We start from the raw sequence: 13,918 nt of genomic DNA on the forward strand, positions 1-13,918 counted from the left end.
CTAAGCAAAGGGGAAGGACTTGAAGCCTATGGGATGGCTTTAGGGCTCTGCCCCCTTCTTTTGGCTTCTCTCCCTCTCCCTCTCTTTCGCATTCTCTCTCTCCGCGTTTGATCTCTGCTTAACAACAGTCACGTCACGGGGACTCAACACAGGAGTTTTGTTGAAAGTTAGAAAGTTTTGCAGCCTCCAGAGGGCTGTAGCGGCAGGAGCAGCGGCAGGAGCAGTAGCGGCTGGAGCAGCGGCAGGAGCGGCGAGCCCAGCATCCGAGGGACTCCGAGAAGGGGGGAAGAGAAGCCCGGGGACTCACTCGGTCCTTTGAGCGGAACTGCCTGCAGGAGAAGGAGCGAAGGAGGAGGTGGTGGAGGCGGCAGACATGGAACATCAGCTGCTCTGCTGCGAAGTGGAGACCATCCGGAGAGCCTATCAAGACGCCAACCTCCTCAATGACAGGGTCCTGCAAACTATGCTGAAGGCGGAGGAGACCTGCTCGCCCTCGGTGTCCTACTTCAAGTGCGTGCAGAAGGAGATCTTACCATATATGAGGAAAATAGTGGCAACTTGGATGTTGGAGGTTGGTGAACGGGTTCGCTTTGCTGCTTTCTTTTTGCAAAAGCTTGTGCTTTCTAGCAATAAAACCATTCCTGTGTCCCACGGTGTGTGTGCGTGTGGTGCGTGTGCGTGCGTGCGTGTCTTTCCCCATCCCCCATTTCCTGCACCCTAAAACATATTGCAAAGGAGCGATCTCCCCCGCCCCCTCCCTCCCTCCCTCCCTCCCTCCATGCCTTTTCCCCTCTTTTTCTTTCAGAGACTTTGGTTAGGCGAGAACGCGGAGGCTCCGCTGTCACAAAAGACTCAGGGGGGCTAAGGAGTCCACCTAGCATGAAAGACTGGGGGGTCCCAAAGTAAGTTTTGGAAGTTTCCAAAGGGGTCCCCCCTTTCCTTCCGTCTGCCGGATCCTAAGGCGAGGATCATTAGATCCGACGAGCCCCAGAATGGCCCCTCCGGGCTCTTGGGCAGCCCCTCCAGCTTGCCATGAGTTTGATCGGGATTTTATTTTAAATTAATATCCATGGACACGTATGCAAGTGCGCCCCGTGCCAGTATTATGCGCCATCTTTGTTCTTTATTGCAAAGGCCGAGTGTTTATTAATAATTAGAATGGGAGAAGCCCGCCGGAGGGAGCAGAGAAAAGTGGGGGTCCCCGGGGGGCCGCCGAGTAGACAGATCGGGCTCTTGGCTTGCAAACCTTGGGGAGTTGCAGCTCGAAACTTTTCTTTGTTCCGAGCAGAGAAAGAAGGAGAGAGAGAGAGAGACTCTGGTCTCTCCCTCCCACCCCCTGGAAGACATGCTTTTGCAGCAGAAACTTGTCGGCAAGGTCGCCCGGCAAAAACGAGTGTGAATTTCGGTCTCCCACTGTGAGACACGTTTCAGGGGGGTCTCAACAAGAGCAGGGGGGACTGAGCTACATTTTCATCCCCTTTCCGAAACCCTGCGTGACTCCGATCTATTTTTAATTAATTTTTGAAAGCCCGGGTGCAGGCAAATGTCGCACATTGCTTCTCTAGGGGAAGAGAGAAGAGGAATGGGGGGCTCAGGAGTTTGACTTCGGGGTGTCCCACTGGAGCGTTCCCCGTGCCCCATTCCGAAGGGGATCAGTAAAGGATCGCCAGGGGGGTGTTTTCAGGCCCTTTTGGGTCCTCTGCTGATTTTTTCAATATTTTTAAATATTTTTTGAAAAGATGACGTCTGGGGAAAAAGCTGGCAGCTGCCTCTCGACGCCACCTTTGTGTCTCGAGCAAAGGGGGGGGATCGGAAGCACCCAAGCCAATTGAAACCAATAGGGGGCACCGAGGCCATCCCCCCCAACATTTTGAAACCCCACTTGCTTGTTTGGGTGCCTGTGAATGAATTGGGGGGCTGAAAAAGCCCATTTTCTTCCTCTTTCTAACCAACGCAGACCACGTTTTCGAATGCCACATTTTCCTCACTTGCGACTTTCTCTTTCAGTTCTTCCACATACACTGCTGGGGGTTTTTTTTTTCAAAAAGCGAATTCATTTAATTTCATTTTTCTTTGAAAATTGGTTTGTTGCTAGAAGCAAAAGAGAATACCTTGATTCCAAAAGTTAAGTGCTTATTTCAACAGTCTTCCTCTCCCTATCTTCTTCCTTTCTTCTCTTCTCATCATCATCATCTTCTTCTTCTTTTTCTTTTTCTTGTGCTTATTTTTTGCAGGTTTGTGAGGAGCAGAAATGTGAGGAAGAAGTTTTCCCTTTGGCTATGAATTATTTGGACAGATATCTTTCTTTTGAACCCCTCAAGAAAAGCCGCTTGCAACTGCTGGGAGCTACCTGTATGTTCGTGGCTTCAAAAATGAAGGAAACAATTCCCCTAACTGCAGAAAAACTGTGTATTTACACTGATAACTCCATTAGACCCAATGAATTACTGGTAATTCCATATTTTACCTCATCGGGGAAACAGAACAACAAATTGCATAAAGAAAAAGTAGAAAAAGATTTGCTTCTTCAGCTCTCCCCAAGATTTGATAGTTTAGGTTCCCCCAACATCTCCTTCCCCACTGCTCCCAATTGAATTTGATAATTATTTAGAGTTTTGCCATTTGAATTCTTTCTTACAAAATCTATACAAGCTTCATTCTAGACCACTTGAAGCTTAATAAATACAATTGGATATTTAGCTAGGGTGACCCCAGTTCTCGCTGTTTCAGAATGAGAAAGCTGAGAAACGATCCAGTACTCAGACTTCTTGGGAGTAAGACCCATTGAACTCAATCGGAAGTACTTCCAAATGCAACTTGTGCCAGGGTCAGATGGTTAAGCCTCAATCCTAGGCGCATTTTCAGGGGCAGAGTGTGGGGGAGTAAGTCAATGCATTTAACACTGGGGTATTAATCCACCCCAGGCAGCTGCAGCCCACATTGTGCAGTAGATTAATTGAATGAAAATTCCTTAATATGTTAAATCTTTATTATTAACTCACAAGAGAGAGAAATAAAGTAACATGGGGGGGGAGCAAAATGGGTGGCTGGCGCCCTCTTGTGGCAACAGATACACAAGCCATACATCTGGTTAATGAAACACTTGGTTCAGAGCAGCTGGGTGATGATGGTGCTAAGGAAAAGAGGGGCAGAGGGGGAGGGAAGCGAATTGTGTAATTTTCATGTGGAAAGGCACCTTTCCTGCCTGCTTCTGTTCTTCTCTGGTGGCGTTATGGCTGCTGCTGCATTTGGCAAAATCATGGCTTCTGCTCCACAAAGTAGAACGTCTAAAGTCAAACCTTTCCCAAGGGGTAGCCGATACACAGGCAAATGCTGCACGTGCATCAAGGAGAACGTGGTAACCACCTCTTTCTCTTCCCCCCATCCTTCCCTTTTCTCCTTGATGTAGCAAATGGAACTGCTTCTGGTGAATAAACTGAAATGGAACCTGGCGGCCATGACCCCTCATGATTTTATTGAACATTTTCTAAATAAAATGCCAGTGGCTGAGGACAGCAAGCAGATCATCCGTAAACACGCCCAGACTTTTGTGGCTCTATGTGCTACAGGTATGAGCCTTGCACCCTCGAAAAGGCGTGTTGTGTGTCTGTGTGCCCCTGCAAACACATCCTCTTCCCTTGCCCACTTGCCCAGAATCCTGTAGGGCGCAGCCTGTAAATTGGGTGCGAAATTTCAGTGCTGCTTAGGCTTGCGCCAAGCACTGTCACGTTTCCAGAACCTGGATTACTTTGCCAAAGGTGAGTTTTTCCAGAAAGAGGCATTTCCTGTCTGCTTCAAGGGTGGAATAAACACTTTGAGGAATGTGGCAATGTAACGCCGTGTTTGTAGCTTGGCCTAAAATGGTTGTCTTTTGTAGAGCATCAGAGTTTCAGGAGTCTGCCAAAGAGCTCCTAAGCTAGAAGGCCTGTACAGTTAGGTTGTGGTGCTTGTTAAAGTCTTCAGGGTGAAGTATTTCTGTCTGCTTTCCCTGGAAGATTTGAATGTTGTCCCTTTTCTGCTCTTTCCCCATCCTGAAAAGAATGCTGGCAGAAAAGTGGAGGAGGAAACATGGAGGGGGAACACAGACGTGTGCACAGCTAAAGTTCTCTGGCAGAGAGCTGCATTTCAGCTGTCCGCACCCAACTTGACCATGTGCTCAGCTGAAGCCATGTGCACTTCAAGCCTCGGGAGGAGCTGGAGACACTGACTAAGCTGCAGGATTTCTCAGAGAGGCCTGGTTTTGGGTTTCAAGGGCAATCTCTCTGTGTGCACGCGTGCGCATGCCTGTACTCTTTAACTCCCCCCCCCCGTTTCTTTGCTGTTTCATTTCCTTGATTGCTTGTGCCTGCCCCCGCCCCCCCCCATCCTTAACAAGCAAGGAGTATGGTGTCAGAAATGCAACATTGCAACTTTGCAGTGGTTCAGGTAGACAAGCTGTTGATTTTTTCCACCTTTTTTTTTTTTTGAGAAGAGTGGTAGGCCAAATAGAAACAGCCGAGCTAGAGAAAATGTAGTTTTCTCCAGAAAACTGTGTTTACATATGGTTGAAGAATAAGGAAGCCAATTACATGTTCCTTTGAACAGAAGCTTCTCAGGGATCTTAGCTGGTGTTTTTAAAAACTAGGCTTACCAAGATTTGTATATATTGAGTTTTATGAAATAGGACTCATCCAAGAGAACAAGCCAAGATGAGCATGGGGCAGCTTGGTTTAAATAGACTTCTCTAAACTTAAACACTTGAATTGCATTTAAAACCCTAGGGTCACGTTGACGCCTAAGGTAATGCTCAGCAGAGTTAATGATGTCACACACCTGAAAATGAATTTTGTGGAAGGCTCCAAGAAAAATATCAAGCAGATTTTTATTTTGATTTTATTTTCCGTCTTGGTTTTAAACAGGCCTTCCTACTGCAAGGTCTGCTTTGGAGAGGTAGCCACAGAAAAAAATATGTAAATACTGGCACCTTTCAAGCTTGTCTTTCATCCGAAGCCTAACTGTAGGATGGTAGGTGGCTTCATGTTTCTTGCCAAGCCTTTTAAAATTGTTAGGACATTTTTGAAATAGTTTTTAACTAACTAACAGAACCAACCATTTTAGAAAAATGAATGGTCTTAACAGCAAGCTAGCAAGCTCAGAGGTGGGACAAGCCTAGCTGGTAGCCACAGCACAGGTTTAGTAACCCTTCTTGCTCATACAACTTTTCTTATGCCCACCCAGCCTTCTCTTTGGGATGGGGGATGTTTAACCTGGGTTGTTGGGCTGGCAGAAACCGTTCCACAATGATGAAAACAAGAATAGTTCAAAGGTTGGACGCTTGCAAAGAGCCAAGTACTTTGATCTGCTGTTAGTGTTGTTATGTTTCTTTTTAGAAGGGCATGTTTGGAGGCCTATCTTAAACCATTTGTTCTAAATGCCCATACATAGAACGGGAAAATGAATGGGTGAATACAAACCTTGTCCAGAAATGTTTTAACGCAGGCTTAAAGGAAGTGTGGAGGTCAACAAGGAGCCCCCAACCCCAGTGAAGTCAGTGGGCAGTTTGCCTAAGTCAACAGTGCTTAATAGGGTTTTATGTTCATGAATGTATCCTTAAAAGCCATTAAAAAACTTGACTATGGATGTCTAGAGAGATCAGGGAAGGAGGACATGCTGTTGTGCGTGGTCCTTCGGTAGCTTGGTTTGGCTTTGCTGTTGTTGTGTGGTGGCAATTACAATTTTCCAGGTTTTCGCTGGCTGAGTGACAGAATTGCTGTCTGAATGAATGAGGCTTCATCCAGAGATGTGTGTGGCTCTTGGCATTGCTTTCGAGCATGGACTCAGTTATATGTGAAATGGGAGAAAGAAGGCCTCTTAGAAGATGCTGCAGGCAGCACAGCTCTGCACATGAAGGGTGCAGCTTGAGGCATGCTCAGGTAGACATGCAGGGTTGTGCCCTCGATTTCATATAATGGAAGGGCCAGGGGGATGCCCTCTGTTGAAGGCAGGTGAAGGCAGTGGTGTGGGGGACACACAACGTTTGAAGTTCTCTGAGCGGTTTTGTTCCGGAGAAGAAAAAGGATCACAAGCAAAGGTGATGCTAAAAAAAATCATTTGTGCCCTTCAGCTGTTTGCCCTGACCCAACATAATTTTTGTTTTGCTCTGTTTGTTGTGAATATGTTTTCACCAAGGACTCCTTTTGTGCTGTGGGAGGCTTGGGATGGAGGAAGGAGGAGGCAAAGAAAAACTGCACCAATTCCTGCAGTTCTTTAGCTTAATTAATAGGGTGCTGGCATGACCAAGGAAAAGAGAGAATCATGCAAATGAAGTGAGTTCTATTGATCCAAGCTGAGACTATTGCGAAGGAAAAGTCCCAGAAGCAAAATAATAAATAGGAACCAGTCTTGGGAGATAGTGTAGGATTTTGTTGCATCCTTCTGGTTGTCAAACAAAATAGGGTCCCCTTTAGGATAATTTCTTCTCACTCTTGCCTGATTTCTCTCTCTGACCCACCCCGGGAGAAAAAAGCCCTTCCTTTGAAACCGAGTTTGCTACAATTCTGCCATTCTCGCAGCCTTTCTAAAATTGGAAGTCTCAAGGTATGTGACCAGTTGGAACTTGTTGCATCTTGCAAGCCGGTGATTTATGTTCAGAGTTTTGATTTGCCTCAATGAAAAGATTTTCATTCATAGCCCCCAGCTCTCCAGACGGAGGGGATTGCTGCTCCATTTAAAAAGGAAAAGGGGTGACTTGCCTTGTTAGGAATTTTTTTTAAAGCGCTACAGCGCCTAGATGCCTGCTTTGTCTTCCCTTCAGGGTGGTTGGCATTCTTCTCTCTCCTCTCCCCCCCCCCCCCGCTTTCCCTCCCTCTCTTTTTAACAACACTGAAGTTGTTTATTCTTTTTGGATGAAGTCTCAGATAGGCTTCTGGGGATGTGTGCTTCAATTGAGGGGGCCCCTTCCCCATTGTAGCTGTGTCAGGTCTAATTCATCTCACCGAAGCCCCCCTTGTTCCTGAGCGCTCAATAGCACAAGATGAGGCGATGGAGGCTGACAATGATGCCACACTCTTCACTTGGGGGCATCCAATTACAGCCGAGAGGGGCCCCCTGATTAATATGCTGAAATTAGTGGTCTCTTCTCTGCCACAAATAATTCCTTGTTGTGTCGCAACAAAAAAGTCTGTCCATGCGGCCTGTCTAGAGTGGTTCTGGGGACAGACACAAACTGGTCATTTAAACTTCATTATCACTTTTCCACCTTGGAAAGAAAGAGGGGCGTGACTAGGAATTCATGTTCTTGTTTATTGCCCCTTTAAAAGGAAGTGCTTTCTAGATTCCCAAACTTGGGGCTCTTTGAGTGATCTCATGAATCCTGTCCATTTTGGACTGCTCTCTCCCCACACCTCCTTTCTCTTTTTCTTTTAAAAAAGTGGGGACATTTTGTTCCAAGTTGTTGAAAAATGCAACAGCTAAGTCAATACAAGAGAAGGTTGGTTATGGGGCGACATACAAATGTAATAAATAAATAAAGTTTGGGACAAATCAAATCTAGGTGGGCTAATATTTCCTATATTACATTTGAAGGCTTCACAGCAATAATTTGTTTGGTTTCTGGGGGAAATGGGAAATTACTGGAACAACCTTTGCAATTGTGCATTAATTTGTACGGATCCATGCATGTGCATAAATGCCAAGACTTCTGATAAAAAGATACGCCATTATAAAATAAGAATTGGTAGGATTTATCATCTCGGTCAAGGCATAATAGCTGAGTAATGAGAGACTGCATATTGGGAAGCCTTAACCAGTCTGGTGCCTTCCTGATATTTTGGACTTAAGCTCTCATGAGCTCCATCCTGCTAGCCAGGAGGTTAAGAATTCTGGGAGCTATAGTTCAAAACATTTGGGGGTAAGCTGTTTTAAGATCATTTAAAATTCTGTTTGTTGAACACTTGGCCAAGTGTAGTTCTCCACTACAGTAGCTTTTAAATACTAGTGATTTGTAAATTATCTCCTTTCCCTAAATAATTGCTAACCCTTTTCAAAAGACACAACCCTATTATAAAATGCCAGCTTGCAGCAATTACTTAAAATGGGTGGTATCCTGTGATGCCCTCCCACAGATGCAACAGCTTCTGTCCATGGAATGGGGAGAAAGTGATCCCTCTCCCCACTGTGTGCCCTTAAAATCTACTCCAGCGGGGCTGAGAAGCCTCCAGAGCAGACTGGGAGGGGAAAGGCCTGATGTCAGATTGGACACCCACTTTGTGTGTTGTTGAATTCCACCCATTATGGTAAACAAGGGACAGGAATTTTTCATAGTCTTGATGTGACTTGGTTGATAAAACAGTTTGCATGGTGGGTTTTTGTGTGCATCAATTTTTTTCATTTTGCTAATTTTGCCTAACTCTTCCACCCAATTAGGGTGCTTGGAGAGGCTTCTGATTTACCATTAAAATGTTTCATTTATAGCCAGTGGGTTCCGTGGCGGCCTGTGGGCTTGATAATCAAGATTTCCTTGATGGCCTGGGGCTCCTAGGTGGGAAGATGGATTGCTTGCAGGCTGCTGGGAGGATTTCCTGAGTTGAGGCACATAGATTGGCATGTTCAGTTTTCCTGCTAACAATTAGATACTGAGCTGTGCTCTCACTCTCTTAATCCCTGGTCATGGTCAAATGTGGGCATGAATCAAACATGCCTGCTCAGAAGCCTAAAAATGTAAATGATTACTTTTTGTTGTTGTTGTAAAAAGGAGTAACATTCTTGATGGCAGCTACAGGCCAAGCAAGCATGGGAGTGGCTTTGTAGCAAGACCTACAGCAATGCAACCTGGATGTGGGCCCAGGCTCTTGTCAGCATGGTGTCACATCAGAATGTAACTGATTGTCTGCCAGTGCTTGGGACCCGCTTCATTCTGTTATGCCGCATTTACATGAAATTCCCGCTGCCTGGATAGAAGGCAGCTGTTGATAAGAGAAAATGTCGGAAAGAAACATTTATGAGAGGAAGTGTTCGTTGAAGTTTAGTCCCTCCGCCAGCTTGCCACTTTGGGGATCGTGGCTGCTGTTGCATTCTGAGGTCCCTCTAGATGTTCTGACCTGCAACTCACATGACTTCTAATCAGCATAGCCAGTTGTGAGGCATGATGGTAGTTACAGGCCAAAACACCTGGAAGACCACAGGTTGCCCACTCCTGATCAGTTGGATTGATTTTTCAGCTTTATTTGGGAAGAGTGGCAAGATGGTTTGCTTAGCAATAGATGGGTGGAAGTATATTCAGATGGGGAACACATCCCAAAGAGCTTGCTGAAACTTGAAGTCTTGGACACCAAACTCCTGCCTGCTTACTTTAAAGCACATCCCATTGAACTCGGAAGTATTACTTTGTAAATACATGATGGGAGTTTTAGAAGCTGCTTTGCTCAGAGCTTAAGCAATGATGTCAAGCTTGAATAGAAGAGAAATTGGAAAACTCGCTAAGGTGCAGTCTGGGCTGAGATGAGGCATCTTTGCTGGTGACACCAGCAGATCCTTTATCAGTGGGTGACAAATGACCTTTTCAGCTGCCTGTGAGTGACCCAACATGAACTGAGCAGAACGCACAATTATGGTCAGGTTTCCGAGGGACTGCCCTTCAGTTTGATGTGATGAGACATAGACATTGTGCCATAGAGCCCCTGGTCTGCTACCTGTGTGCTTTACTGATGGAAGGGCATCATGCCGAGGAATCTGCCTACAGGACTAGTTTGGTGTAGATGGACCTGTTAACAGGAAGAGGATATTTTCCAGAAGAGGAAACATTCTGGAGATGTTCTAGGACAGCCCTCCTCAAGCTTGTGTCCTTCCCATGTGTCAGACTGTAACTCCCATCAGTCCTAATCAGCATAACCAGTGGTGAAACATGATGGGTGTTTCATTCCAACACAGCTGGACAGCATCAGATTGGGCAAGTCCGCTGTACAGTGTTGATGCTGTCTTAGTCTACAAGTTTAAGTTGTAAGGTATCTATCTAGATTTTATTTCTGCACTGGATAAATTTGCTTGTTTGTATCTGGGTTGCTTGTAGAATGGGATGATCTGTATGAGCAAGCTCACCTCCGTGTATTCATTTTTTTCCCCACAGATGTTAAATTTATTTCAAACCCACCTTCCATGATTGCCGCTGGTAGTGTGGTCGCCGCCGTGCAAGGCCTTCACCTTGGAAACACTAATACTTTTCTCTCTTATCAATGCCTCACACATTTCCTATCAAAAGTTATCAAATGTGACCCGGTAAGTAATTCGTGATCCACTACTTAACTTTTTTGTTGTTGCGGCATAAATAATGACATGATATATCTAGGCGCCTCAATGTAGCATTCGTTGTGTGTGGATTCTTAAAGTTGTTCTGCGCATGTTAGTTTGTCTTCTCCAAATGTGATCATGTACATAATTCTGCCATAATTGGAAGTCATACTGTCATATTACATGGGCTGAGACATGTTCTCAGCCTTCCAATGAACAAGCATCCAGGAAAGAAAGAGAAAGCACTTAAATCAAGGTATTCTTGATTTGGTTTATAGGTAATTTAAGCTGGAGAAGAGAATCCTTTAAAATAAGTCTACAGAGTAATGTTTGCACTAAATGGAATTGATAGTATTTTTAGCTTTGAGTTCTTTTTAATGCTACATGATGTGGAAAAGTTTCTTAAGGGGTTTTTAATTATCCGGTTAGTTTGCTGCATTTTGCAAAATTCATTTTTTTCTCCCTGTACGGAGGATTGTCCCATAATTTTGTAAAGGTGGATAGTCCTCATAGGATTCCCCCCACCCCCCTTGCCCTGCAGCTTCCTGGAGATGCTCCTCAGTAACTAGTGAGCAATAAACCTTTCATGAATGAATGGGCAGGAAGGGCTCCTACAAGGGAAACCTAAAGTCAATGATCCATGCCCTAATGGTGTGTGAAGTTGGGGCAGAGTTTAGCTTTGTGTTGGAACAATGTAAAAACCCAATAAATAGATTCTTGAAAAAGGTTCTTGTGAGGTCTCCCAGTGCCAACAATGAGTCAAATAAAGTCAGCCCTGTGGCTTGTAACTGAATCTTTGAGGCAGGGCTAAAGCCTTCATTTCATATGTCCATAAATATACAAAATAGTCCAAAAGCAGGCCTTGTAAATCACATTAGGCCCCTAAGCATCTTGTGACTTCATAACAAATAGAGTATTTTGTATTTTGGAAATGTTTGCCTCACTCTGGTATTATGCATAGTGTCATTCTGTTGTGTTTTGCTACTTCAAAATATTATAGTTTGTAATACTTAAGGAAAGTTTTTATTTCAGGATCAGATGTGTTTAGTTAATGCAAGTAATGTGTCATAGATATCACATGCAGTTAGGTCCATCACTATCTGGATAGCAAAAAGAAGTTTCTAGCTGAGCCAGTTTGATACAGTGACCTATTTCACATAGGCTGCTAACCCATGGTCTATTTAACCCATTTATTGTTGCCCTGCACAAACAAGCCATGGTTTGTTTTCTGAATTCTTGGGTTATTTGCTTGCCTGTTTTGCCCCCTCCTTCCTTGAAACTCAGTTGCCTTTGAGGTTCTGAACTATTAGCATGCAGAAGGATGGTGGGGAAGTAACCTGGCAAAACAATCCATGAGTGGCCCACAGCCCTAGGTTCACACATAACATAGCTTAACCAACCCAGTTTCTAAGCCCACAACAAACTATGGGATCTCTGTCTGCCTTGTCCATGGCTAACAAACCATGGTTTATTCTCAAGACTGTGTTCACATATCTGACAGCCCAGAATTCAGCAATTATACAAGGGCTTAGCATTATGTACAGACCAGGCCAATGAGAACAAGCCGAGATGGCATATTGACACAAGTTTCTGCTATATTGCATGCTGGCTATTTCCTGCTTGGTGCCAAATTGAAAACAAGTAAGCTTCTCAGAGGGGTGCTCAGGATGCTAGAATACAGTTCAGTCCAGTGTGCCACTGGGCATCTCCTCTGTTCATTTCCAGTTGATACCTTTGCCAGTCCTGTAAGTAGGCCCTTTATCTTGCATGTCAGATGTGCCAGGGTGATGCTTAGTGGATTGAGTTCATACTCCGCAAATTTAAAGGTAGTGATCCAGGTTATTTTCCAAGTTATTTATTTATTGGTTTCAATTCCATCAATTCCAGTTGAAGGTTTCATTGAGAGTGTTTCATTTTCAGTAGTCTAGATTCACAGTTAATCTTGGCTATTTCAAAGTCTGAACTAAGGTTGATCTGTTTTATGTATTTATGCAATGATTCCTGAGTCACTCGGAGAAGGTCCCCAAGGTGGCTGCTTATTTAAACATTGAAATGATACACACACTTCAAAACAACATCCCACCAAAGAAAATAAAAGAGCATGATAAAAACTATATTTAAAAATAGGTAGCAGAAATAAAACAGTTAAAATAACTCAACAACCAAAGGGAACTAAGATTTTAACAACTGGCCTAATGCTAAATGAAGGAAGGGCCAATCTAACCTCATTAGAGACAGACTTTCATAATCTGGGTGTAGCCACAAAGAAGGCAGATGATATAAATACTCTAGCTCAAAAGCTGCATCTGTGAACTGTTCAGGTTTTTTTCCTGCATACATAACCTCTGCCATTGCAGGCCATTTAGCAGCAACTAAGTGACCTCTTACCATGTACTGATTGTGATATTTAGATATTTTGACACTTAGGACTGAACAGGTTTTCACCACAGGATATGCCCCCGCAACAAGGCATTTATATGCGAGCTGGTCAAGTTTTTCAAAGACGAGGGTATATGGCCCAAAATGAAGGGTTTGCTCCAGACTTGCCCTTGCTGTGCAGAAGGGGTCTGCCACTCCCAGAAGGGCCTTTTTAACTTCTCTGTATAGCAAGAGTGTTGAAGAATCTCTTTCAGCCTGAGGGCTGGATTCCACTTTGGAGATGCTCGTGTGGACCACATTGCAGTGGGACTAAAATATTGGCAAAGTTTCACTTAGTGAAAGTAACGAAGCCTTAAGAGAGGCATTTCAGCCTTTTAGAATAGCAGAAGATGCAGTAAAATCTGGGAAGTCATCATACATGACCCCTGGGGAAACAGCAGGCTGGATTTGGCTTGCTGACCTGAGGCTCAACAACCCAGATCTGGAGTGTTACGCAAGGTAGTGTAATTAGCTAGGAGCTGTAGGACCTTTTCCTGTCCAGCCACGCATAGGACTGTGTTCCAAATAATTATTATTATTTTGCATAAGCTTTTCCCCTTGTCCCCTTTCCCCTTGCTGGGCTAATAGGATATGAAGTCCAAAGCATCTGGAGGACTCCAGGTTGCCTACCTTGGGCTAGATTTTGAGTGCAGGGCTGGCTTTGGATTTTGGGGGGTCCTTGGTCAACAGAATATCAGTGTACCTCTTTTGACTGTGTCCCTGCTTCTCTGGTACTTACATCGATAGTGTTGGTATCTTGCAGACAACCCAGTTTAATCACTGAGGCCGCAGTTCCAAATGCACTTGAACTAAGAAGCAAACCAAATTAAAGGCAGTGGGATGTTTGCATGAGGCACGTATATGATTGCCCTGAGCAGATCTGAATATGTAAGAGCTAAAATGTTGTTCTTTAGGTATTTCAGCAATTACTGATTTGTGCAAATGTTTACAATGTGAAGCATTAAATATTGATCTTCCTTAAGTTGCAATTATTTAAGTTGACCTATTCGAAATAGGATGACGCACTGGATACAACTTGTAGCATTTACAGTTTTATAAGTATAAAAACTTAAGCTATGTTGGATCAGACCAAGGCTCTGTCTAGTCCAGCATCCTGCCGAGGTAACACACTAGCATACAGCAACTGGTGTATATAGGCATACTGCCTGTGATACTGGAGACAGCATAAATCTATCAGGACTAGCAGCTGTTGGTAGTGTTATCCTTCATGCGTTGT

At 44.3% G+C, this 13,918-nt stretch overlaps 1 protein-coding gene across 1 annotated transcript in view; it reads left to right on the forward strand.

Annotated features, from left to right (window-relative positions):
• The window catches only part of CCND1 (cyclin D1), a 25,192-nt gene continuing 11,274 nt past the window's right edge, over nucleotides 1-13,918 (forward strand). Inside the window, exons 1-4 of the mRNA XM_044435640.1 lie at nucleotides 1-571; nucleotides 2,235-2,450; nucleotides 3,410-3,569; nucleotides 10,103-10,251. Of these exons, the coding sequence (XP_044291575.1) occupies nucleotides 374-571; nucleotides 2,235-2,450; nucleotides 3,410-3,569; nucleotides 10,103-10,251 (723 nt within the window). The 5' untranslated portion in view covers nucleotides 1-373. The remainder of the gene's footprint in view (nucleotides 572-2,234; nucleotides 2,451-3,409; nucleotides 3,570-10,102; nucleotides 10,252-13,918) is intronic.

Source organism: Varanus komodoensis, unplaced genomic scaffold (genome assembly GCF_004798865.1).
Source record: "Varanus komodoensis strain SLA01 unplaced genomic scaffold, ASM479886v1 scaffold3, whole genome shotgun sequence".
Classification (NCBI taxonomy): domain Eukaryota; kingdom Metazoa; phylum Chordata; class Lepidosauria; order Squamata; family Varanidae; genus Varanus; species Varanus komodoensis.